This window comes from Lissotriton helveticus, chromosome 6 (genome assembly GCF_964261635.1).
Source record: "Lissotriton helveticus chromosome 6, aLisHel1.1, whole genome shotgun sequence".
Classification (NCBI taxonomy): domain Eukaryota; kingdom Metazoa; phylum Chordata; class Amphibia; order Caudata; family Salamandridae; genus Lissotriton; species Lissotriton helveticus.
The window spans coordinates 496,547,425-496,572,679 of NC_136067.1; the positions used below are offsets into that span (position 1 = coordinate 496,547,425).

A 25,255-nucleotide genomic window follows, 5' to 3' on the forward strand; every position below is an offset into this window, starting at 1 on the left:
CTGTCTCTAATCACATATTACTCTGCACCTGTTAATCATGTCAGAATTGCCTAAACATGCTTGGGAGAGAATTGCTCTTATTTCTTTGGTCCTCTTGAGAATGGACATCCTCTAGTGCCAGTTTTCTACTGGTAGAAGATCTTTCATCCAACACTCATTAAAAGCTTATTGAAAGATTAGATAACATCTTTGCAACTTGTGGTGTCGTTTTGATTTTGAAATCCAACAACGGCCCACCCTTTGATAGTTCAGAGACTTTCACAGCTGCCTCAACAGAAAGCACTAGAAAAGTACTCCTCTTTGGCCCAGGGCCAATGGCCTTGTAGAATGAGTCAGGAGTACTCTAAAGAAAGCTGTTCAGTGTGCTGCATTAGAGTAGCTCGACCTCAATGTTTTGAGTGGAGAAGTGTGGCTCACTGGTTAGAGGAGGCAGACCTGGAAGCAGAGGTCAGTCCGGGACCAGGGTTCAATTCCCGGCTCGGCGGGGTCTTGAGTCCTAAAATGTCCATGGACTCGACAATTCTCGCTCCGGTGCCTACTCGATTCATGGGTTCACACTCTGCGACTCTGGGCAATAGCTTGCTTAATCTCCACAACGGCCCCTCGCGGCGGGATGCCTGGCTTTCACCTTGCGGATACCCTGGCAGGGTTATCTCACAGGGGAATACCAGGACGGGTTCCCTAAGCAAGCGCTTAGAGACCGCTTGGTGATTTGCGCTATATAAATTCCTGTACATTTACATTTACATTTACATTTACAATACCATTATTCAAGCTTACAGATCGACCCCTCACTCAACCAGAGGGTAAAGCCCTGCAAATTCAGTGTCTGAGAGAGCCCTGACAACCAAGTTACCTCAATGGTCCAACCTCAGATCAAAGGCTGAGAAGGGTATTTGCACAGCAGATTCTAGTCACAAATGGAAAATTTAAATCTATGCTCACAAGTGACATGTTAAAGATATCACTTTCAAAACAGGAGATGGAGCCCTAGTTCAACAATCCAGAAAGCGAAACCCTTATGCTGCTTTTGAGGCTGAGCCCTTCACTGTCACAACTACCAAAGAACAAATGACTGCCCAATGTCCTGGGAAGTTCCTTGCCTGAGATTCTTCTCACTTCAGACAGGTGGCTCATCACTCACCAAACATCAGTGTCACCGTAGAGACTGGGTCTAGACAGTTAATCATCCTGCAACTTCTACTGTTTCCATCTCACCTATGCAGATCTGACACTTCGACTGCTGGCTCCCAATTTCCGATGACTCAATCAGGACATGTTATCCAAGTGCCACAGAGGCTCACTGAAGTGTTATAAGTGCATATGTATTTGTAATTATTTATGTAATCATCTATTTATTGTAAAAAATTGGTAATTGTTATTTAACAAAGGGGGAGATGTACTGTTGTGTAAATAAAGAATGACAGAACTCTTTTGTTCCTGATGAACTTCGTAGACCTATGATGTAAATGTTGGAGGGTAATGAAATGAATGCATGTTTAGAAAGTTGAGTTCTTGCTTACACGCTGAAGATTAAAGATGTGTATAACTACTCTGTGTGGCATAGTCATTGGCGAGTACCCAGGCTGGGTAGGATGCTACAGTGATGGATAATTGAATAGCCATGCAATAACCACTTTAAATGTTGATCTGCAGGCGAGAAGGGAATACTCTTAATCTGCTTAATAGAGAGAAGACTGTGTGAAGCCTCCCTTTTAGAGACCTTTTGCTGTCGCACAGTGAGATTGATTAAGAAAATCTCTCTATTTCGCTCCACTCTGCGCCGCTTCGCTCCACTCTGCGCCGCTTCGCTCCACTCTGCGCCGCATCGCTCCACTCTGCGCCGCATCGCTCCACTCTGCGCCGCATCGCTCCACTCTGCGCCGCTTCGCTCCACTCTGCGCCGCTTCGCTCCACTCTGCGCCGCTTCGCTCCACTCTGCGCCGCTTCGCTCCACTCTGCGCCGCTTCGCTCCACTCTGCGCCGCTTCGCTCCACTCTGCGCCGCTTCGCTCCACTCTGCGCCGCTTCGCTCCACTCTGCGCCGCTTCGCTCCACTCTGCGCCGCTTCGCTCCACTCTGCGCCGCTTCGCTCCACTCTGCGCCGCTTCGCTCCACTCTGCGCCGCTTCGCTCCACTCTGCGCCGCTTCCCTCCACTCTGCGCCGCTTCCCTCCACTCTGCGCCGCTTCCCTCCACTCTACGCCACTCTACACTTCTCTTCTCTACCCTAGCCAACCTCACTACACTCTACCCCTCTACACTCTACCCCTCTACACTCTACGCCGCTTCGCTCCACTCTGCGCCGCTTCGCTCCACTCTGCGCCGCTTCGCTCCACTCTGCGCCGCTTCGCTCCACTCTGCGCCGCTTCGCTCCACTCTGCGCCGCTTCGCTCCACTCTGCGCCGCTTCGCTCCACTCTGCGCCGCTTCCCTCCACTCTGCGCCGCTTCCCTCCACTCTGCGCCGCTTCCCTCCACTCTGCGCCGCTTCCCTCCACTCTACGCCACTCTACACTTCTCTTCTCTACCCTAGCCAACCTCACTACACTCTACCCCTCTACACTCTACCCCTCTACACTCTACGCCGCTTCGCTCCACTCTGCGCCGCTTCGCTCCACTCTGCGCCTCTTCGCTCCACTCTGCGCCGCTTCGCTCCACTCTGCGCCGCTTCCCTCCACTCTGCGCCGCTTCCCTCCACTCTGCGCCGCTTCCCTCCACTCTACGCCACTCTACACTTCTCTTCTCTACCCTAGCCAACCTCACTACACTCTACCCCTCTACACTCTACCCCTCTACACTCTACCCCCTCTAGTCAACCCCACTCCACTAAAATCTACTCTTTGCTAATCCACTGCGTTCCACTCTAGTCTGTGCCACTCCACTCTAGTCTGTGCCACTCCACTCTAGTCTGTGCCACTCCACTCTAGTCTGTGCCACTCCACTCTAGTCTGTGCCACTCCACTCGAGTCTGTGCCACTCTAATCCTCTCTCCTCTGCTCCACTGCGCTATGCCGCTCCACTCTGCTGCTCTATGCCGCTCCACTCTGCTGCTCTATGCCGCTCCACTCTGCTGCTCTACGTCGCTCCACCCTGCTGCTCTGTAAACACCAGTGTAATTCTGCGCAGACATGCTTGGTTGAGAGTTTCAGGTTTTAAGCCTAAGGTGCAAGCTTCTATTCTTAACCAACCATTCAATAAGGAACACCTCTTTGGTCCAGCAGTTGACACCTCGCTGGAAAAAATGAAAAAAGATACTAAAGTCGCTAAGTCCATGGGGAGCTTGCAAACATCTGCAAGTAGAGGTTCCTTTCGTCACTCCTGTTATAGGGCAGGCTCCAAAACTGTCATCTGAAAATCCCTCTTCCTCTTACAAGGGCAACAGTCAATCACCCTCATCAAGAGGTTATTTCAGAGGTAGATTTAGAGGAAAGAATGGTAAGGAAAGCGGTAGAGGCACAACTCAACATGTACTTCCCCCACAAATACCAAACAGTGACTTTTTGACAATAATCTCAGATCATTCCACTCCTGTCTGGGGGTCTAACTCAATTTCTCCCAGTCTGGAATACCATCACCTCAGACAAATGGGTATTACAAATTATCCTATCTGGTTACTGCCTGGAGGTTACCAGCAACCCTCCAAACATTCCACCAAGAACACACAAAATGTCATCAGAACACTTTTGCCTATTGAACAAAGAGGGTCAATCTCTTCCCGAAAAAGGAGCAATAGTCATTCCCATTAAAATACCAGGGCACAGGCATCAATTCCCTTTATTTTTTAATACCCAAAAAGAACAGATCACTCAGACCCATTTTGGACCTCAGAGACTTAAATCTCTACATTCATTCTGACCACTTTCTTTAGGTAACTCCACAACAAGTGCTTCCATTACTGCAACAAGGCGACTTTATGTCCACTCTGGACTGAAAGGACGCATACTTTCATATCCCAATCCATCCTGCTCAACGCAAATACCTAAGGTTTGTGGTAGCAGGCCATCACTACCAGTTCAAAGTACTTTCTTTCGGAATCACCACTGCTCCCAGAGTCTTCACCAATTGTATGGCAGTAGTCGTGGCTCATCTCAGGAGACCAAACATACATGTCTTACAGTAATTGGACGACTGGCTCATGAAAGCCAGCTCTTAACAAATGTGTTTGCAGCACACACAAATTACTGTTACACAGTCTGGACTTCACAGTCAATCTCCCGAAATCGCATGTGCAGCCCTCCATGTCTCAAACATACTTGGGGGCTACGGTAGATGCTCACAAAGCTCTAGCATTTCCAACTGTGACCAGAATATGCAATATTCAAACCCTGATCTCCCAATTCCAAACCAACCAATTACTTCCTGCAAGAGTTTTCATGCAATTGCTACGAATGATGGCGTCCTGCATCACAATAGTACCACATGCAAGACTTCATATGCGTCCCCTTCAAGAGTGTTTAGCTCATCAGTGGAATCAGTTACAGGGTCAACTGAAGGATCTAGTGTTGGTATACGGATGCACCCATAGCTCTCTGCAGTGGTGGAATCCACAAAACCTGTCCAAAGGACGGCCATTCATCGACCCAATTCCACAGACGATCTTAAGAGCAGACTCCTCACTAATAGGTTAGGGAGTACATCTCCAGACTCTAACCATTCAAGGACTGTGAATTCGGGAGGAGAAGAACCTCCATATCAATCACTTAGAATTGCTAGCAATTTTCCTAGCACTCACAGCTTTTCCAACTCACCTCAAAGGCAAAGCTGTCTTGATTCGCACAGATAACATAATAGCAATGTACTATGTACAAAAACAGGGGGGGACACACACTCTCCATCTGTCACATCTTGCTCAGACCATTTGAAGGGGGCCATTCCGCAAAAGATTTATCTCATGGCAGAACATCTACCAGGATGAAGTAACCAAATGGCAGACCTACTCAGCAGACAAAAGCAACAGATCCACAAGGGGGAACTTCATCTTCAAGTTCTCCTTGCCTTCTCCCAAATGTGGGGGTTTCCGTAAATAGATCTGTTTGCAACTCACCTCAACGCAAAATGTCCAAACTTCGCCATGAGGTATCCACATCCACATCCACAATCACAGGGCAATGTCCTATGGATGAACTGGATAGGAAGGTTTGCTTGTGCTTTTCCACCTCTCCCACTCATTCCCCTAGTGGTTCGGAAGTTCAGATAAGCATCCTGGACTCTAATCCTGGTTGCTCCTACCTGGGCTTGACAGCCATGGTTCACAACCCTACTAGAACTTTCGGTAGTACCACATCAAAAGTGACATCTCACGCCCAGCCTCCTCACTCAGAGACACGGAGACACACAGCATCCAAATCTAAATGAGCTCAATCTGGCGATTTGGCTCCTGAAGTCATAGAGTTTGGTTCTCTTAACCTCCCACCTGACTGTATGAACATCCTTGAAGAAGCAAGGAGACCTACCACTAGGGCTTGCTATGCAGCTAAATGGAAAAGATTTGTTATATACCGCAATAACAAATACATTGACCCACTTCATGTTTCAGTACAAAACATTGGATGTTACTTACTACATTTACAACGCTCAAATTTAGCGTATACATCTATACGGTTACATTTAGCAGCCATGGCTGCATATCTGCAGAACAGGCAGCACCTCTCACTTTTCAGAGTCCCAGTGATAAAGCCTTTATGGAAGGACTAAAAAGAGTGATTCCACCACCATTTCCACCAGCACCAGCGTGGAACTTAAATACTGTCCTTACCAGGTTATTGGGTCCACAGTTTGAACATTTACACGAATGTGAGCTGCAGTTTCTCACATGGAAAGTTGCTTTTCTCGTAGCCATTACATCGCTAAGGAGAGTTGGTGAGTTGCAGGCTTCACAATCGAAGAACAATTTTTTCGCCTACACAATGTCAAGGTGGTTCTTCGTACCAAACCAAAACTTCTACCTAAGGTAGTCTCTGCTTTTCACTTGAATTAATCTGTAGAGTTGCCTGTATTCTTCCCGCAACCAGAATCAGTGGCAGAAAGGGCTCTTCACACATTAGACATAACAAGAGCATTACTTTATTATATTTAAAGAACAAAACCATTTCGTAAAACCAATCAACTCTTTGTTGCTTTTGCACCACAGCATAAAGGCAATGCAATTTCTAAATCTGGCATTACAAGATGGATCGTAGAATGTATCCAAATTTGTTATGCTAAAGCAAAAAAAACTTTACCTACACACCCTAGACATCATTCCACATGCAAATTAGGGGCTACTATGGCCTTTTTAGGCAACATTCCAATTGCAGATATCTGCAAAGCTGCAACATGGTCTACTCCACACACATTTGCTAAACACTACTGTATAGATGTGCTAGCCAGAAAACAGGCTAATGAAGGCCTAGCAGTACTCAAAACAATATTTCAGACAACTGCAACAGCTACAGGTTAACTACCGCTTTGGGAGCAAACTGCTGTATAGTCTATGCACAGCATGTGATCTATAGCTCCCATGCCTGAAACTGAAAATGTTACTTACCAGAAGACGTCTGTTCTTGGCATGTAGAGCTGTAGAGTCACATACGCCCACCCGCCTCCCGGGTACATATACCTGTTGCAGTTACATTAATTTAATTCAATTCTTATTAAATACATACCCATGGTCATCTCTTTATACGCTACTAACTCCATTCTCACCCAAAGACGGCAAACAATCTAACAATGGAGTTGATGTCCATGCGCACTATCACCGAAAGGAGGAGTCATCGGCCTCGTGTCTGGAAAGACTTCTTCGAAGAAAAACAAACTGCAAACATCCGGACCCAACACAAGATGGCGATCTATGTACAGCATGTGACTCTACAGCTCTGCATGCCTGGAACAGATGTCTACTGGTAAGTAACATTTTCCTTCTAGGGACCGCCCTTGTAGTTGCTAAGCACGACATTGCAATGGCATGGAAGAATCCCACCCCGCCCACTATAACTAGATGGTGCAGAGGAGTGGACTGGTGCGCTGCACAACAACTACCACTGTACGAAGCCAGGGGTTGTCCTGCCAAACACCAGAAGGTTTGGGGTAAATGGTTGGGAATGCTAAGTTGATTCACTTCCTTGTCTTCCTAGATCTAACTCTATATGCCCCTCTGAAAATGGAGAGACAACAATTTATATTGTCACAAGACTGTTCCACTTACCTAATGTCACATGTTGTGGTGCTGCTGGTTACGTTGTACTGTTTATACTTATGTTTTTATCATTATCTTTTTGCAAAATCAATAAAATTGAATATCAAAAAAAGAGCAAGACAGCCAGCTCTTCCTTTGTGAGGGGATATTGCTCTCTTCTAACACCGGTAAGGACGTGTGTTTCCTTTCTAGCTCAGCTCTTGCGACCCGCTGGTCAGGTGTCACAAAAACTGTGCAAGAATCTGAATGCAAACAAGCATTGACAAAGCAAATAGGTCTCGACTATGCGAGAGCTATTGACTTTGGCAATGTGTTTTAGCCATTATGTACAACAGTGTGGCTGCTGTTCACCATGGCTAAAAGTTAGTGGGGTGAAGTAGATTAGGGTAGAGTGGAAGGGGGTAGATTGCTGTAGAGTAGAGTGGAGTGCGGATAGAAGGGGGAGGAATGGAGTTATGTAGATTGGAGTGGGGTATAGTGATTTAGAGTGAATCTGGTGGAGTGGGATATATTGGGGTAGATTGAAGTGGGGCAGATGGAACAGTGGAGAGGGGTGAATTGGGATAGACTGGACTAGAGCAGTAAACTTGAGTGGAATTGGGTAGATTGGAGTGGCCGAGTGGGGTGGATTATAGTAGGGTACAACAGAGTGTGTTAGATTGGAATGGAGTAGATTGGTTGTTGTTGGAGTGGAGGTATATTGGGGCATAGTGGAGTAGATTCGGGCACAGTGGAGTAGATTGGGGCACGGTAAAGTAGATGGGGTGGAGTGGTGTGGAGTGTGGTGTCTGGTAGGCTGAGACCTAAAAATTATTCTTCGAACCTTCTTTGTCTTCTTTAAATTGTGCCCTTAAGGGAGGGGCTTTGTGAGGGGTAGTAAAGCTGTGTTGGAGTTAACGGGGATGTTGCTATTCGTTCCTGATTTTCGTATATATAAATATATATATATATATATATATATTCCTCGATTTCAGGGACAATAACTGGCCCGTATCCTAAATTATGTACAATTAGGTACCCTAAATCAAATCTGCACTAAGCCCCAGGAACAGTTACTTAGTCTGTGGACTCGCTTGTTTTCATTTACTGATGGCTGTTCAACACACTTATAACACAACTGTAGTGCATCTTATTTTTTTCCCCAGAGTTTCATGTGTAATCCAACTGTTTTAGATTAATCAAACATGTATGAGAAACGTTTATACCCCCGTTTGTGAAACTAGACATTTTAGTCTGAATCATTCACAACCCCTCATTGATCAATAAAGTGCCCAGTGCCGGTTCCTCTGCTAAGGCGGAGGAGCGACGCCCACTGCTCCCGGAGCAAAAATAAAATGATAATAACAGAAGTTATCTTCCGGCCAGGTTGGGTGGGTTGGGGGCTGGGATCCCATGGCATCGCGGGAGGAGGAGTGGTTTCTGCTGCACCGTAAGTGTGCATGACTGTTTGGCCGGCCATGCTATGCATGTTCTCCACCGTGCTGTAATGCAAGTCCCAGTGGAGAGCATGCCCAGGCTGTCAGTCCCTGTCTGTACGCCGAGCCACAGTGCTCATACCAATCGCGACGCTGCTGTCATGGTGACAACAACACTGTGATTGGCTTAGGGGAGCCTGGGTTCTGCTGGGAGCCAGCATAGCGAGGATGAAGAAGAGGCTCCCTGTGGCTAGTGACGACGATGAGGTGGTACAATTTTTTTCTTCTCCTAACTCCCCGCCACAGTTACCTACAAGCCGCTACTGAAAGTGCCATCTCCCAACGATCCACCACCTACATGAACCTGGAGATACAGCTCGACCATGGCACTATTTTTACTGTTATTTCTGACACAGTCCAGAGTTACGAGAGTGTTGAATACTGTACTATAGAAGGGCATTCTATTCACGAATGATTGGCATTGCTGGTTGGTTTTCTAAGCACATACCTTTCTACAGTCATATCACGCATCCAGAAAGTCACAGGTTCTTAAGATCTGCATGGGTGCCCTAATTTAGCCGTTGATACATTTCCATTTCAAACGTTAGAGTACAAAAAGGAGTTCTTGCTTATCAAATTGGAGTACGATGGATAGTGCTTAAGGCCTATGGAACCCAGTGGTTCTGTTTTTGCTATTAATGTAAATGGTGGATACCCTATTTAAAAATGAGTGGTTTTATCTTCTATCTCAAGAAAGTGCTCCACATAGTTAAAGATCGTCCCCTCTATGGTTATTTCACAAAACCGGTGTCCCTCAGGATTTTCCTGAATGCTGTTTTTTTAGTTGATAATTTGCGACTAAAAAACTTTTTTTTTTTTTTAAGAAAAACAATCTGTCAATTTAGGAAAACCAATTAAAAAGAGAGGTTACTTTTAATTATCTGTATGTGTTTTAGGACGGCAAGTAAAAATGGCGTATGTGCACTGCGTAGCGAAACCGCCTCGCTGCATCCGACGGCGGCAGGAAATATTTGGGACTGCAGGACCTGTTGCCCAGCCTCATCCTATTGACAGATTAAAGTAAGCATTTAGCAGCACTAATAAGATTATTCCTGTTGTGTGAGTTAAGTTTGAGTAGGAATGATTCAGGATATGGATTATAGTTGTCCTAAGAATATTATGCTACATTTTTTGTTTGCAATCATGGTTGCCTGTGGTACTATGCGGCCCTTGTCGTAAATATAAGCTAAAATGCATCTTTTTAAGCCTTAACATATAAAGTGCCTAAAAAAATTGTTTCTGTTAAATGTACTTAGTAGAATGAAGATTTTTGGACAGTTAGGTTCTGATGTATAAAGAAACAGGTCACAATGACTGATTGGAGTTTGCGCGCCAGCCTTTTCAACAAGTTTCTAATTTTAAGATGTGATTTATATGCTAAAATGTAGGTTTGCAAAATCTCCAGTCACGGATAGTGTTGGAAACCGATGTGCCTAATGAATATTACCTAGGCAGGTCGCTATTTGTGATCTCCTCCTTCCTCAAGTAATTGGCCATGAACACCGGGATGGTGGCCTTCATAGAACAGCAGATCCCCATCCCTGTTTTTAAATTCCCAAATTGCAAACTTGTGTTTCTTAAAGATGCCAGTGCTGTTCAAAAAATGAATTTCCATTTAGGAAGACAACAGGTCACCCTACAAGATTCCCAACTGGGAAACTATCCAAGGGGGACATCTTCCCATTTTGCATATGTTACCACTGACCTTCAGCAAATCATTATACATCTGGTATTGCAGTTAGGAAAAGAATGCTTCTTTTATACCCTTTTATAATTGTGATTAGGAAAGAAAATGTTTTTTAAACTTTAAAAAGCATTTAATCAATGCTAATGTTTCTTTCTGTGATCACAAACTGTAAATCTGTGCAGGTTTTGCTGCTGCAAATTGGTTTAGTGAATTGGGCACTTAATAAACTACTGTGAAAAAAAAATCCAAGTGCATCTTTATTTACTTTAAGGTATTGCTACAGTGCATATGTAGACATAAGTGACGAGGCAGCTGGGCTCGGCTTGTGGTAAATTAGATTCTGGACAATGAAAGTATGTTTGAGCATGGGGGTTCAGAGGAATTCAGTTGCTGTATGACAGTTATTTAATTGACGGGTCAATACTGAGCGTCTTTGAAGTGTCAGTCAGCAGCAATTTTTCTCAGGTAAGATGAAATTCTGAACATTCCATTTCTCCCTCCTATTGAAAATGTTAATAAAAACGGCAAAGAACATTATGAAATGATTAGGTGTGTTTGTGTTTGTTTTGCCTGTTTTCACCCTTCAACGTTACTGATACATTTAACAAAAAAAATTTATAGAGACTCTTGTCCAGTTAAGGTTTTAATTTTGCTTTCAACTTATACTTTATTTTACTATGTTTATAAAGACCCTGGGCCCATATGTACTAACACATTATCCTAATGACAAAAAAGGCCTAAACAACTTTCATACATCCGGCTGCTTGTCTATTTCTTAGTCGGAACCTCTGCAACTATCTCTCTTCATTCTTCAGCAACAAATCACCACCATTTACTGCAACTTCAACCGGACCCAACAGACCTTGCCAAACGCCTCCTGATATTATCCAAAGATCCAATGCTAATCACATGGCCGTCATCACCTCCCGAGAAACCACTGCCAGTATGAAGTCCATCACTCTGGCTTCATCGGACCGTACCTCCACAAAGTCTACTCCAGATGAGTGCAACCCATCAATGCAATGCTTACACCCATTCTAAACGCCTCTTCCGCAACCTTCCTAGACACTTGGAAAGATGCAACTCTCCTTGCATTGCCAAAGAAACCCTCTGTTGACCTTTCAACACACGCTGACCTCCCTGTACCATACCTGGCCATGGTCTTTGAGATAATCAACAGACACTGCACAAATATCTCAGTGACAACCAACTCCTCAGCACCACTCAGTCTGGTTTCAGATCCAACCACAGAATCGAAACTCATCAATGCCATGGATGACATCTGCATGACTCTGAACAGAGGAGACACGGCGGCCCTCATCCTCCTGGACTTACCTGCATTGTTTGACACGGTCTACCGCCCCATCTTTATCCACCCTTTACACAACATTGTAATCCAAGGTCACACACTCCGCTGTATCTGTTCCTTCCTGACTGGAAGGACCCAGTTGGTCAGCCTGGCACTGTACACCTCGGATGCCTGCAACCACATGTGCGGAGCCAAGATCCTCCCTGAGCCCGGCCCTCAATGCGTACATGAACCCTCTAGCTAGCATCATCTGCTTTCTCGAAATCAATGACCTCTCCTACGCCGACGACACACAACTCATTCTCTCCCTCACAGACAAGACACCCAGTACCCATATCAATTTCAGTTCCTGCATGACTGAAATCGTCCACTGAAAGAAGACCAGTTGTCTGAACTGAACACTGACCGACAAGACAAATTGTGACCTTCGAAAAGAGCGCTTCACTGCACGACTCCGTTTAGTAGCCAACAGAGATAGGACCAACACCCATTTCCACCACCCATGCCAAGAACCTCCGGACAGTAATTAACAGCAAGCTCAACATGACTGCCCAAATCAGCACAGTCCCTGCCTTGTGCTTCCATACCCTAAAGATAATGAAAAAGTTTTAAAATGGCTCCCAATTGGCACCCAGAATACCATCCTGCATGCCCTCGTCACAGGTGAGCAAGCTGGACTAGGTGATTGCCCTCAATGCCGACAACAACAAAAAACTCACCAGACGGCTACTGACCATTCGGTACTCGACAGCAAGAATCACTCTTAACCTCTGAGAGAGCACAAGTCTGAAAAATGTATAAGTGCACCATATTTACAAGCACGTAGTTAGTTTAAACATGTGCTGCACACGAGTGTTTTTATATCTAGAAGTGAAATACACAGAGTGCCTTATATTCAGTAGTGAAATGTATAGAATGTTTAAGTAGAGTAACAATAGTCATAACTGTGTGAGATTAATGTAGAAATGTTTGGGATGAATATGAAAACCTCACGTTCTCATGTTAAAGGAATCATGTAAGAGTTGAATGGAACTCTGAAAACCAGTTACATTGTGTAGGCCTTAGGGCAATTCACAGCAAATCTAAACGTGCTGCTAAAATAATGTGAGATGGGGTTAACATGGTTCTTCCAAAATTGTATTATCAAAACTTAGTACGGGAATATATGCTTTATAGATGTGTTGTTTTAGAAACGTATGCTAGTTAAGAATGCTGTTTAAATCAAGTTAATGTTTTAGAGTGCAGGGACCCGCTTCATGTAAATCAAGTAGGCCTGAACTGATAATGTCATCTCCTTTGATGTGCCATGTGCTCGTTAGAAGAGAAGTCGAGAGGCGTCCAGTACAGAGCTTCGCGTGTGCTTTACGACCTATAGATATGGTGGAGTCTGGAATTTGAGGCCCACTGCAGGACGGACTGTATGCAGGTGCGAGGGTCCTAATCAGCTAGAATGAAAGGGGCTTTGTTCAGTGGCGCTTGGCGCAGGCCTGTAGGAGTTTTCAGGAATTTCAGGGGGTATCGGCGCACTGGAGAAGAAGCCTGGGAGCCAAGGTCAACTTTAACGAGGGTCTTGAAGAGTACCATCATGGAGTTTACCGCGCAAAGATGTACCACATGAGGGGCGTCCCAAGGGGCGTTCCTATCGGAAATGTGATTTGGTATTAGGGAAAGCGACCCGGGAGGAGAACAGAGCAGATGATTTTGGGAGCCTAAGGAAGCGGATGGGTAGGCAGATAGACTGATCAGGAGAGACCCATTATCAGAGAAGAGACAAAGAGAAGTGCGTGATCTTCTTAGGAAGTCACCACGGCTGACACCTAGAGGGGTAAAGATCTTGTTAAGTAGGGATGTCACTTAGTATAGTGTAGGGACAGACTAACCTTAATTTTCTTTTCTGTAATGACTTTGAGGTTGCAACTTGTATCCATTTTGGCAACGCTCATGATATTCGAACTTGTACTCATTATTCTGTTTTGTAGACTCAGATTGTTCAAAGAATTTATGTTCATAGTGATACCAGTTTATCTTTTGAACCTCATCTTGAGAAGTTTGTATCTTCAGTTATCTTTGACTTTATATTAAATCTTTGAAACTTAATCCTGGTCAGTGGTCATTTAGAGTGGTGTAAGTTCTTAATTGATTGACCTATTGTTAGATTACCTTTTACTCAATGACAGGTACCAACGATCCAGTCGACTTGGTTTGGGATCTGGTAAGGTAACTAGTAACCAGTAATCCCGCGTTAACAGTTGGTAGCAGAGTAGGATGGTTATCTTCTTGAGGAAGGTAATCTAGAGAGGTTAGTTTACCCCAAGGCCCCTAGACGTCGAGAGACGAGCAGCGGAAGAATCGTGCGCCGAAAGGTGCAGACTGTGCGAGAAAAGCAGCAGTATCTGAGGAGAGTGAGTATAACAAGGGTCATGCGTGAACAGATTGCGGTGTTTTGTGTTGTATTTGTATTGTAATGTCTTGCGGAGTTGAATGCCTGTAGTGTGAATGAGAGAAGGTTGTGAGCGCGCGCAACCTGGTAAACTGGTTACCTGGTAAACGGGTGAACTGGTGAAATCTTAAGTTCAGGCCAGAGCTTAAGTGGTTTTGGGTGTATCGAACATCCAGGGTAGTTGTCGACCATAGTACGGAGGTCACGAGGTACCATTGACCGCCGTGGGACCGAGATAGGGGGAGTGTAAGAGTGAGCGTATGAGTAACGGACGCTGGTCGAAAGTTACTGTGTGTGAGCAACCTATCAGAGAAGGCGATTGTCTGGACGTAAACGGAAAGACATTTCGTCAAGTTAAGGTGACAACTACAGAAAAGACTGTGGGCGTACAGTCAAGAAAGGTGATCGCTTGCTTGGAAGGAAGTAATCATTTTTTCAGAGTATGAATGGGACGCGTGCATGACCGAGGAGACGAGCTGAGAAAGGAGGGGAACTGCTGCGAAGGGGGACGGGTGACGTCGGCTAGAGCCGCGCTGTGATTGAGCGGTTGGTGTGACGTTAGCTAGAGCCGCGCTCTGGTTGGGCGGCTAGAGTGACGTCGGAGGAAAGTCGCGTACGGATAGGCCAGTTAGTGAGAACTGTGCTGAGATTGGTGGAGTATCATCAGGAAGTAAACAAACGCGGAGAAAGAGAGAAATCATGAAGTGTTTTAAGTGTTTGAAAGGGATTTTTAAACGAAAACGAAGTGAACATTATTATGGGGAAGAGGCTCCGCCGGAGGGTACACCAGCTCATTATATGGCAACGAATGTTGGGCTGCATACCATATTATGGATTGGGGCTTGGAATAAGCTTACGGAAGGGAATGAGGAAATGCAGTTCCCGAGGTACGGGACGTTTAAGTTAGAGGTGTTACATCGGCTAAAAGCAACTATGTCCTCATTGAAACCCTCACCTAGCCCTACACAGTTTGAGGCCCTTAATGCATGGATTAGGGCGGCACACGACAGAAATTTGAACAGGCGTCAACAAAGACTGACGCGATCGGTAAGAGCAGTGCGAGATTCTAAATGGGATGAGGAAGCAAAGCGGTGGAGGGTACAGGCTATTGAGGTGGAAAAAATTTATCCGATGAGGGAGGTGGCAGGAGGAGGAAACCTCATGGAGGAAGACGAGGAAAGCGAGTCGGAAGACAATCTGATAAACAGATTGTTAATGGATAGACCACCTCCGAGAGTGGGGGTGATAGAAGATAGGGGGCTCGCAAGGGAAGATGGGAATGCCATAGAGGGGTATACACCACTCCCTATATCGGAATGGACACCTATCAAAGGTGGGGAGACACCTCAACCTAGTACAGTACAGAGTGTAGTTGGAAGGTTTGTGGTGCAGAAAACGCCAGCCACCGAAAAGGTTGAGTCCTTTGGATTGCCAGACGCTCTTTAAGTGCCTGTTACCATAGGACCTATAGTATCGATCTATAACCCAGAGAGAGATAGAGAGGAAGAACAGAGGCAATTGGATAGAGAAACGATCGAGATGGAAAGGAGGAATAACGTGACAAATGCATGGAAGCAATTGCCAGGTTCGGTAACGTGGAACACCCCATTAGATACATCTGTAGGTCCCAACACAGGACAGGGAGGTCAGAGAGGACCGATGGACCTAAGGGGACCGCGGCCAAAGTCCTATACAGAATTAAGAGCTGATTTGAGGGAATGGGATGGGTCCGCAGTAACCCCGAGTAACAGGTCAAGAACAGAACCAGAATGGGAAAGCAGAGGTAACGGGACTGTATCTCATTGTGGGGCCAGCGAAAGTAGTCAGGGGCGGGAAGGCCAAAGTCAGGAGAATAGAGGAGTTACACGTCCTACGGATGAGAGGCAACAGCAGGAGCAAAATAGTAGGAGTGTAGAGTGTGAGGAGATGTCCCGTCTCTGGGAGAAAGGTGGAGACCAAATGGTACATGCTTTTCAGAATAGGTTTAGGTGCCTTCATCATGTACTCGGAGAAGACGTTCAACATTGGAGAAAGGAGAACAGTGATAGGTCCCGCCATGCCTCGAATTATCAGGAATCACAGGGAAGTAGTGAAGAAAGAGGGAGTAATGGAATATCTTACCATGCATCCCGCGAAACTAGCCAGGATGGGGAGAGAGGGGCTATGAGGCGTGAAGGAGTGTTTCACCATCCACCCCGAGAAGATGGAAAGGCATGGGACCTAGAGAGATGGGAACAGGGGAGGACTCCCTATAACTCACCAGTACCTAAACGTAGATCTCGGAGCTGGGATGGGAGAGATGCGGATGGAGTAACTAAATTTAGTGTGTTGAAAGCTGAAATTAAGGCAAAGAGACTCGATGTCACTAGTTTAAAATCAGATGTTGATGAGATAATAGATGGAACATTGCCTTTGGAAAGGATAGAATTGTATGAACAGGATGAGTTATTGTTCATGGCAAAGGATATTACTAGGAAAGCTAGAGCGTTTCATGAGAAACTGACTGATTTGGCAGACAGGTATGCCGTGGATTTATCTAGGACAAGGGCATTGCAGAGTAACCACAGATTGCAGTACGCAGACCAGGACCTAGATGAGAAGAGAACTACTGGATTAAAAACACACATAAGAGAGCTGGTATCAGGGATAAGGGTGTGGAGAGAATTTGACAAATGGGAAGAGAGGTGGTCAAAAAAGGGCACAGTTAGACGAAGTACAAATGTGATGACCCCCGAGGGAAGGGTAATGCATATGGAGGCATTCCCTTTGCGAGAAATATCAAACGGAAATTATGTACATGTGCCCTGGAGTAGAGGAGACTTAGCTGCATTTACCAACTCATTTCCGAAGTTAAGGGACAATCCAGTTGAGTGGTATAAGCAGGTAGAAAGGTTTGTAAAGATCTCGAAAGTATTGTGGATTGATTTGAACACGTTGTTTGACATCGTGGTCCCATCTGATTTGTGGACCCCGTGCAAGACTAGTGTTGAATGGCCAAATACTGAACCAGTGAGGGATGCTCGAACTAATGGACCGTCCGAGATTGTCATGCGAAAGTATGAAAGGGTAATAGCATGGCTGAAAGATAAGGTACCACCACAGGATATAGATTGGGTGAAAATAGACCGAACGAGGCAGGAACCCAAGGAGACAGTTCACGAGTTTTATGAGAGATTATTGAAAACATTCAAACAATACAGTGGACTCGATGTAATGGATCCCAAAGATATAGGGCAGTTTGTGTCAAAGTTTGTCTTGGGGTTGAGACCTGATATTTGTTTGATGATACAGCAACATTTAATCTGTTGGCAGAACAAACCACTAGATGAGATCTTACGTTATGCAAGATACTGTAGTGACGAGATAGATTCTAAAGCCAAGAATCTAAAGGAGAAATTGATGGTGGTGCAAATGCAGTCCGCTGGGAAGGGTGGCCAGCAGAAACAGGGGATGGGACGAAAACCAAACAGTCAGAACAAAGATAATGAAGAAGGGCAGAGACCTAGGGTAGACTTTGCCACTTTAAAGAAAATGACAAAGTGCCATTTGTGTCACCAGGTGGGACATTGGCGACGCGAGTGTCCCTTTAACCCTGAAAATGGAGAGCTAGAAGTAGAAGAGCAGGTTCAAGAAGTCCCAACTCCAAAGGTGACAGTTCCAGGAAGCAAGGTGGCCAAAGGGGGGACTTCGGCTCCACGGGCCCAGTTCCCACAGCCACCGAAAGTAGCGACAGGGGGAAAGGTCTTTAAACAAATGCCTCTCTTCATCGAGGAAGAAAAGTGTTATTACATTGATCCATTGACAGGACAACGTGTGAGCAGTGAAGAGGACTGTACCCTCGGGGCAGTCCTAGAGGTGGATCAAAGAGGGCCATTTGTTGAGGCAGAAGTGGCAGGGTGTCCCACAACGTTCTTAGTGGATACTGGGGCTACCCGATCAACTCTGAGGTCAGCGGTGGTTCCTGACTTGCCGATGTCAGGGGAAACAATTCAGGTGGTAGGAGTCGCAAATAAAAGGCTGACTAGTCCATTGACAGAACCAGTGTCTGTGAAGATAGGAAACCATATGAACGAACATCAGTTTGTGGTTTGTGATTCGAGTCCTGTATGTCTGTTAGGAAGGGATTTGTTGTGCAAATTGAACTGCACAATATACTGCACCCCGCAAGGAGTGGAGGTACAGACTACAGACGATGATGCTACTTTCAAGGTAGCAAACTCAAAATCCTGTGTAGAATTATATCCTACTCTGACAGTAGAAGATCTTCCCCAAGATTTAAGAGATGCAGTGGCGTCAGAGGTATGGGATTTCACAGGAGAAGAAATAGGATTGATTAAAGGGGTAGAACCGGTAAAAATACTAGTAAAACCAAATGCCGAGTTTCCAAGAACGCCTCAATACAAATTGTCCCAGGAAACGATTGTAGGAATAAAACCTGTGATCGAGTCAATGATACAGCAGGGAATACTGGAAGAAATTGTGGGTAGTCCTTGTAACTCCCCGATTATGGGTTTGCAGAAACCTAGTGGGAAATTCAGGATAGTGCAGGATTTACGAAAAATTAACATAGTAGTTTCATGTTGTCCCGTGGTACCGAATCCATCAGTGATACTGTTTCAAATACCATGTCAAGCAGAATGGTTCACAGTGATAGATCTTTGCCAGGCCTTCTTTTCAATCCCATTGGATGAAGAGAGCAGATATCTTTTCGCTTTTAAAATGGAAGATCGCGTTTTAACATGGTGACGAATCCCACAAGGATTCACAGACAGTCCATCTATTTTCAACCAGTTGTTGAAAAAGAATCTCGAAAATCTAGTACTGCCCCAGAACTCGGTTCTGGTCCAGTACATAGATGACCTACTTGTTGCGTCAGAGACAGAGGAAGCCTGTAAAGTAGACTCAATTGCCTTACTAAACCATTTAGCCGAAAATGGACATAAGGTATCTCCGAGCAAGTTACAGTATTGTCTGACTGAAGTGCAGTACTTGGGACACCGGTTAGAGAAAGGAAAACGTAAGGTGTCACCAGAGAGGATTGAGGCGATAATGAAGATGAATGCGCCTACAACACAGAGGGAAGTTAGAATGTTCCTAGGAATGGTGGGTTACTGCCGACAGTGGATAGTTAACTTTTCACTGAAAGCAAAGCCCTTACAGAAACTGACGCACAAGGAGGTGAGTGATCCGGTACCATGGGACGAAGAATGCTTGGTGGCGTTCTTGCAGCTGAGAGACGATTTGTGTCGTGCTCCGGCTCTGGGAATGCCTGATTACGAGAAATCATTTTCACTCTATTGTTGTGAGAGAGAGGGATGTGCTTTGTCAGTCTTGGCACAGACCCACGGAAATGCCCGTAGACCAGTTGCATATTTTTCGGCTACATTAGATCCAGTAGCCGCAGCGTTGCCCGGATGTCTCAAATCCGTTGCTGCAACGGGTGTCAGCATTGAAAGGAGCGAGAGTATTGTGATGGGACATCCAGTGGTGGTGTATGTACCGCATTCAGTTGAGTTGCTAATGACCAGGACGAAGACGCAGCATCTGACTAATAGTAGGCTCACGCGCTACGAGCAAGTTATTCTTGCCGCGGAGAACGTGACACTCAGGAGATGCTCTGTCTTGAATCCTGCTACTTTGATGCCATTACCTACTGTAATAGAAGGCGAAGGATGTGAAGACCACGATTGCCTTGATGTGACTGAACTATACACGAAACCCAGACCAGATATTGTGGATGAGCCGTTGTCTGACCCGGATGAAATTTATTTTGTTGATGGCTCATGTTTAAGAGACGATACTGGTCGGTTGAGAGCAGCTTATGCTGTTTGTACCATTACTGGAGTTGTGGAAGCCGCTTGCCTGGAAGGAGTACATTCCGCACAGGTAGCAGAAATCATTGCCCTAACCCGTGCCTGCATAGCAGGAAACGGAAAGAGAGTCACCATATACACTGACAGCCAATATGGTTTCGGTGTGGTTCATGATTTTGGGCAGTTGTGGTCTCAGAGAGGTTACATGACCTCCTCTGGTTCGCCCATTCGAAATGGAGAATTTGTGCGATTGTTGTTAGAAGCATTACAAGGTCCAGTTGACATTGCAATAGTAAAGTGTGTAGCTCATACTAAGAATACAGATTTTGTGTCACAAGGCAACAGATACGCTGACGAAGTCGCACGTTATTGTGCGGAACAAGATTATTCTTTTTCAAAAGTGGAAATAGATGGTGCTGAAGAAAAGACAGAATTAAGTATGATGTTAGAAACTGTAGACACTTGGGAGGATTTAAGAATGATGCAGGAGAACGCACCTGAAACAGAGAAAAAGGCATGGGAAATAGCAGGTTGCGTGCGAAGTGAAATGGATTTTTGGGTTTCAGCAGATGGGAGGGCTGTGTTACCTGAAGAATTAGCTAATCCCATGGCGAGAGAAATACATGGTCCAGTACATCTAGGAAGGGATGCTATGATGAGAGTGTTTAGGCAAACTTGGTATTGCCCTAAATTTAGAATAGCAGCAGAATCAGTATGTAAGCGATGTGTTACCTGCCAACAACTGAACGTAGGCAAACGAACACCAGTCACACTGAGTCACATTGGGAGGTCGGGGGGGCCTTTCAATAGAATGCAACTAGATTTCATCGAAATGCCAAGAGTTAATCGCCTTCGGTATGTGTTGGTGATTGTATGCGTATTTTCCAGATGGGTTGAAGCGTACCCTACACGTAGGTGCGATACACTCACAGTGGCTAAATTGTTGCTCAGGGAGTTGATACCGCGCTTCGGGGTGCCTGCCTCTCTGGAATCGGACAGAGGAAAACATTTTAACAGCGAAATAGTGAAGATGTTGTGCTCCACATTAAAGATCGATCAAAAACTGCATTGTAGCTATCGACCAGAAGCTTCAGGAATTGTGGAACAAGTGAACGGCACTTTGAAGAATAGATTGGCTAAAGTAGTGGCATCCACATCTTTGAGTTGGCCAGATGCCCTTCCTTTAGTGCTCATGAGCATGCGCAGCACCCCTGACAGGAGGACAGGTCTCTCTCCACACGAGATTCTGATGGGGAGGGCCATGAGACTTCCCACGGTTCCAACTGCTGCCCTATTGAATATTACAGATGATCTGATCTTGGATTATTGTAAAGGACTGTCTGACGCCATCCATTCTGTGTCCCTTCAGGTGCATGCGGCTGAAGTTCCAGCATCGAGGAACCTGTGTCATGACCTGAACCCAGGGGACTGGGTGTTGGTCAAAAAGCACGTCCGGAAGAACTGCCTAGATGTTCGCTGGCGTGGGCCCTTTCAGGTAATCCTGATCACGAACACCGCGGTGAAGTGCGGGGGGCTGCCAAATTGGATTCATGCATCCCATACTCAAAGAGTTCCAGCACCTCTAGAGGAAACAGCTCCTATCCCAGACGAAAGCCCAGAAGTGGAAGAAGAGTCGCAAGAAGGGATCGAAGCAGCTGAGGGGGTGTCGGAAGAAGTTGGGAACGCATCGGATCCAGACGAAGAGCGAAGGCAGGACGGCAGTGAGACTGAAGACGCAACTGAAGGAGAGAGCAGCAGTGAATACGATTCAGACACAGATCAGTACCAGAGTGATCAAGAACCGAGTGGGAGGACGAGACATAGGAGAACAAGGTGTGAGGCTGCCACTTGGCCAGGAAGAAACAGGAGGCTAAGTTTGAGGTCGGCCCAGGAAGAAACGCTTGCTCCTATATCCGAAGACTCGGATCAGGAAGAAGATACCCAGGATCAGGCCGAGGAGGGTCCTAGAAGGTCAAGGAGGGTGCGGGTGCCTAGTAGAAGATACTCTACTCCTGATTGGACCTACCTCGTTGCAGATGTCGGTGGGGCACAGAACCGGGAGGGTCAGGGAAGTGAACCTGATCAGAACTGATCCGATAATCACAGTACAAATACTGTTCCTGCTACCGGGGGCGGAGACCGAAAGGTTGCTGACACTCAACATCGTCTATCCTCCTCTCCTAAGCGGAATAAGAAAATTGATTTTAGAAACAGTTGAATTTCCAGTTTGCTGTTCACGATATCCAGTGTTGGAGGGAACTCTCCTTCGGTTAGAAATGCTTGAGCGAGTAGTGGAAGTTCTTGGAGTGCTCATTGTTTTGGACTAACACTTTGTTGCAAAAAGAATTTTTGAAAGGACTTTGTAAAATTACTGCAAGATAACCTAGCGCCGAGTGGAAGAAGAAAAAATGGTAGGGGTTTCCTTTTAGCGGATGGAGAAGGGCTAGGGTTGTCTGTTTTCTACAGGACTTTAAACTGTTTGCGGAGAAAATTGTCAGCTTCTCAGAGTCCAAAGAGAGAGAGAGAGAGACATTGTTAAAAGAAAGACTTTGTTCAAAGAGAAGAAGAAGCGAATGCCGGAAGAACGACAAGAGCTACACTGTTTGAGAACATGGAGGCTGGCAACCCGAACCGCAGGGCAAAATGTATAGTTGGCACACTGTTGGGAGTGGTGATTTCCCTGATAGTTTTAGTGGTTACTGTCTCATACATAGTGGGACACGAGAGAGATGTAACGGCAGTCAAAGAAGTCAAGGGAGTGTCAACACCGAGAACTACTACTGTTAATGATAAGGGAAACATCAATGATAAAGACAAAGCGTTGTTAGATGCAGAAATAAAAAGGTTACACACGGATGAGTCACAGGGAAATTTCAGGTCAAATGCTTATGCTAAACTACTTTATGAGTACATTGATGTCATGGAGGCGAAGAATTGCTACGTTTGTATGCAGTTACCAGCTTCTGTAGATGAGGGTATCAAATACCATCATCTTCCATTGACGTATGGAATTACATGTAGTTTATTGTTAAGCATATTCTATGGACGAGAGGGGTTCGAGTATTATTTCTCGAACTTTGATTCGACATTGCCAGAGGTCCCAAATTACAAGCATTTGAACAAGTGGGACTATTACAAGAGCGAAGACAGATTACACAAATGGTTCATTCCATGGAAAACGTTAGATACTTCACATGCCCGAAGAAATAATCTGACTTGTCAAGTGTCAGAAATCGAGAAAAAGTTTATAGGGCAGGTGGATACTAGATACAGGAGGCAGAAGATTCTAAAGGCTTCAGGGCAATGGGAAACGGATTGGACCAAGGAAGAAAGGATACACCAAAGAAAGGGTAGCTTTGGTCCAATTGCTTTAGACAAAGAGAAATGGGGGAAACTGTGCATTCACAGGAGTTACTCCTATTATGAGAATCTGTATGTAGGTCAAGTCAGTTGTGAACATGCTTTTCAATTGGAGTACTACTCCAAGGATTTCCTGAAAGAGATGCAAGCAATTCCAAATGTATATTTTGTATGTGGAAGAAATGCCTATGTGAAGCTACCAGATAATTCGTACGGATCATGCTATCTGGCTATTGTCTTCCCTAAAATATATCATGTTGAGAATTTAGAAACGACGAAGAAAGGAATACCAACTAGAGGGAAGAGAGGGCTGGGTGCAGCAGAAGTAATTGGGGACGTATTCGGTGCTGCATTCCCTATCCTAGGAGTGATACTGAATGACATTAAGATTAGGAGGTTAGCTACAGTCGTAGATAGGCTATCTGCCAGTACTGCTAGATCATTGATGCTGGTGGAAGGTGAGATGCAATCGATTAGGGCAATGGTTCTTCAGAACCGACTTGCTTTAGATGTTCTATTAGCTAAAGAGGGAGGAGTCTGTAAGGCTTTGAAGGTCCAGGAATGTTGCACTTACATTCCAGACAATTCAAAACCTCTAGAGAAGTATATACGAAACATCACTGCCATACACCATGAAATTGAGGATCTGACAAAGATAAACGTGTGGGAAAAAGTAGGTCATGGAATGGGTAAAGTTGGAGGTTGGTTGGCCAACCTAGGAAAGGGTATCGTTTGGTACATACTGAAACCCATCATCATAATTGTGATTTGTGTAATCACTTTATGGGGACTGGTGCGTTTGTATCAGTGGTATAGAGCAAATAGGTTGCAGAGATCTATGAGGAAACAGGAGAAAAAGTTGACAGCGATGCAGGACACTCAATACAGGAGTCTGAAAGCATTGAAGACAATGAAAAGAGGTGGCACTGCCACGACTTCACTTTGAAGGGTTCTACATTTTTGTGATGATGTCTTGATGGTGATGACCCCTGAAGGTCATCAAAGGGGGGATTGAGAGAGCACAAGTCTGAAAAATGTATAAGTGCACCATATTTACAAGCACGTAGTTAGTTTAAACATGCGCTGCACACGAGTGTTTTATATCTAGAAGTGAAATACACAGAGTGCCTTATATTCAGTAGTGAAATGTATAGAATGTTTAAGTAGAGTAACAATAGTCATAACTGTGTGAGATTAATGTAGAAATGTTTGGGATGAATATGAAAACCTCACGTTCTCATGTTAAAGGAATCATGTAAGAGTTGAATGGAACTCTGAAAACCAGTTACATTGTGTAGGCCTTAGGGCAATTCACAGCAAATCTAAACGTGCTGCTAAAATAATGTGAGATGGGGTTAACATGGTTCTTCCAAAATTGTATTATCAAAACTTAGTACGGGAATATATGCTTTATAGATGTGTTGTTTTAGAAACGTATGCTAGTTAAGAATGCTGTTTAAATCAAGCTAATGTTTTAGAGTGCAGGGACCCGCTTCATGTAAATCAAGTAGGCCTGAACTGATAATGTCATCTCCTTTGATGTGCCATGTGCTCGTTAGAAGAGAAGTCGAGAGGCGTCCAGTACAGAGCTTCGCGTGTGCTTTACGACCTATAGATATGGTGGAGTCTGGAATTTGAGGCCCACTGCAGGACGGACTGTATGCAGGTGCGAGGGTCCTAATCAGATAGAATGAAAGGGGCTTTGTTCAGTGGCGCTTGGCGCAGGCCTGTAGGAGTTTTCAGGAATTTCAGGGGGTATCGGCGCACTGGAGAAGAAGCCTGGGAGCCAAGGTCAACTTTAACGAGGGTCTTGAAGAGTACCATCATGGAGTTTACCGCGCAAAGATGTACCACGTGAGGGGCGTCCCAAGGGGCGTTCCTATCGGAAATGTGATTTGGTATTAGGGAAAGCGACCCGGGAGGAGAACAGAGCAGATGATTTTGGGAGCCTAAGGAAGCGGATGGGTAGGCAGATAGACTGATCAGGAGAGACCCATT

At 45.3% G+C, this 25,255-nt stretch overlaps 1 protein-coding gene across 1 annotated transcript in view; it reads left to right on the forward strand.

The window, feature by feature from the left end:
* The window catches only part of LOC144762707 (elongin-A-like), a 586,446-nt gene that overhangs the window by 478,331 nt on the left and 82,860 nt on the right, over positions 1-25,255 (forward strand). Inside the window, exon 9 of the mRNA XM_078647949.1 lies at positions 9,545-9,668. Within this exon, the coding sequence (XP_078504075.1) occupies positions 9,545-9,668 (124 nt within the window). The remainder of the gene's footprint in view (positions 1-9,544; positions 9,669-25,255) is intronic.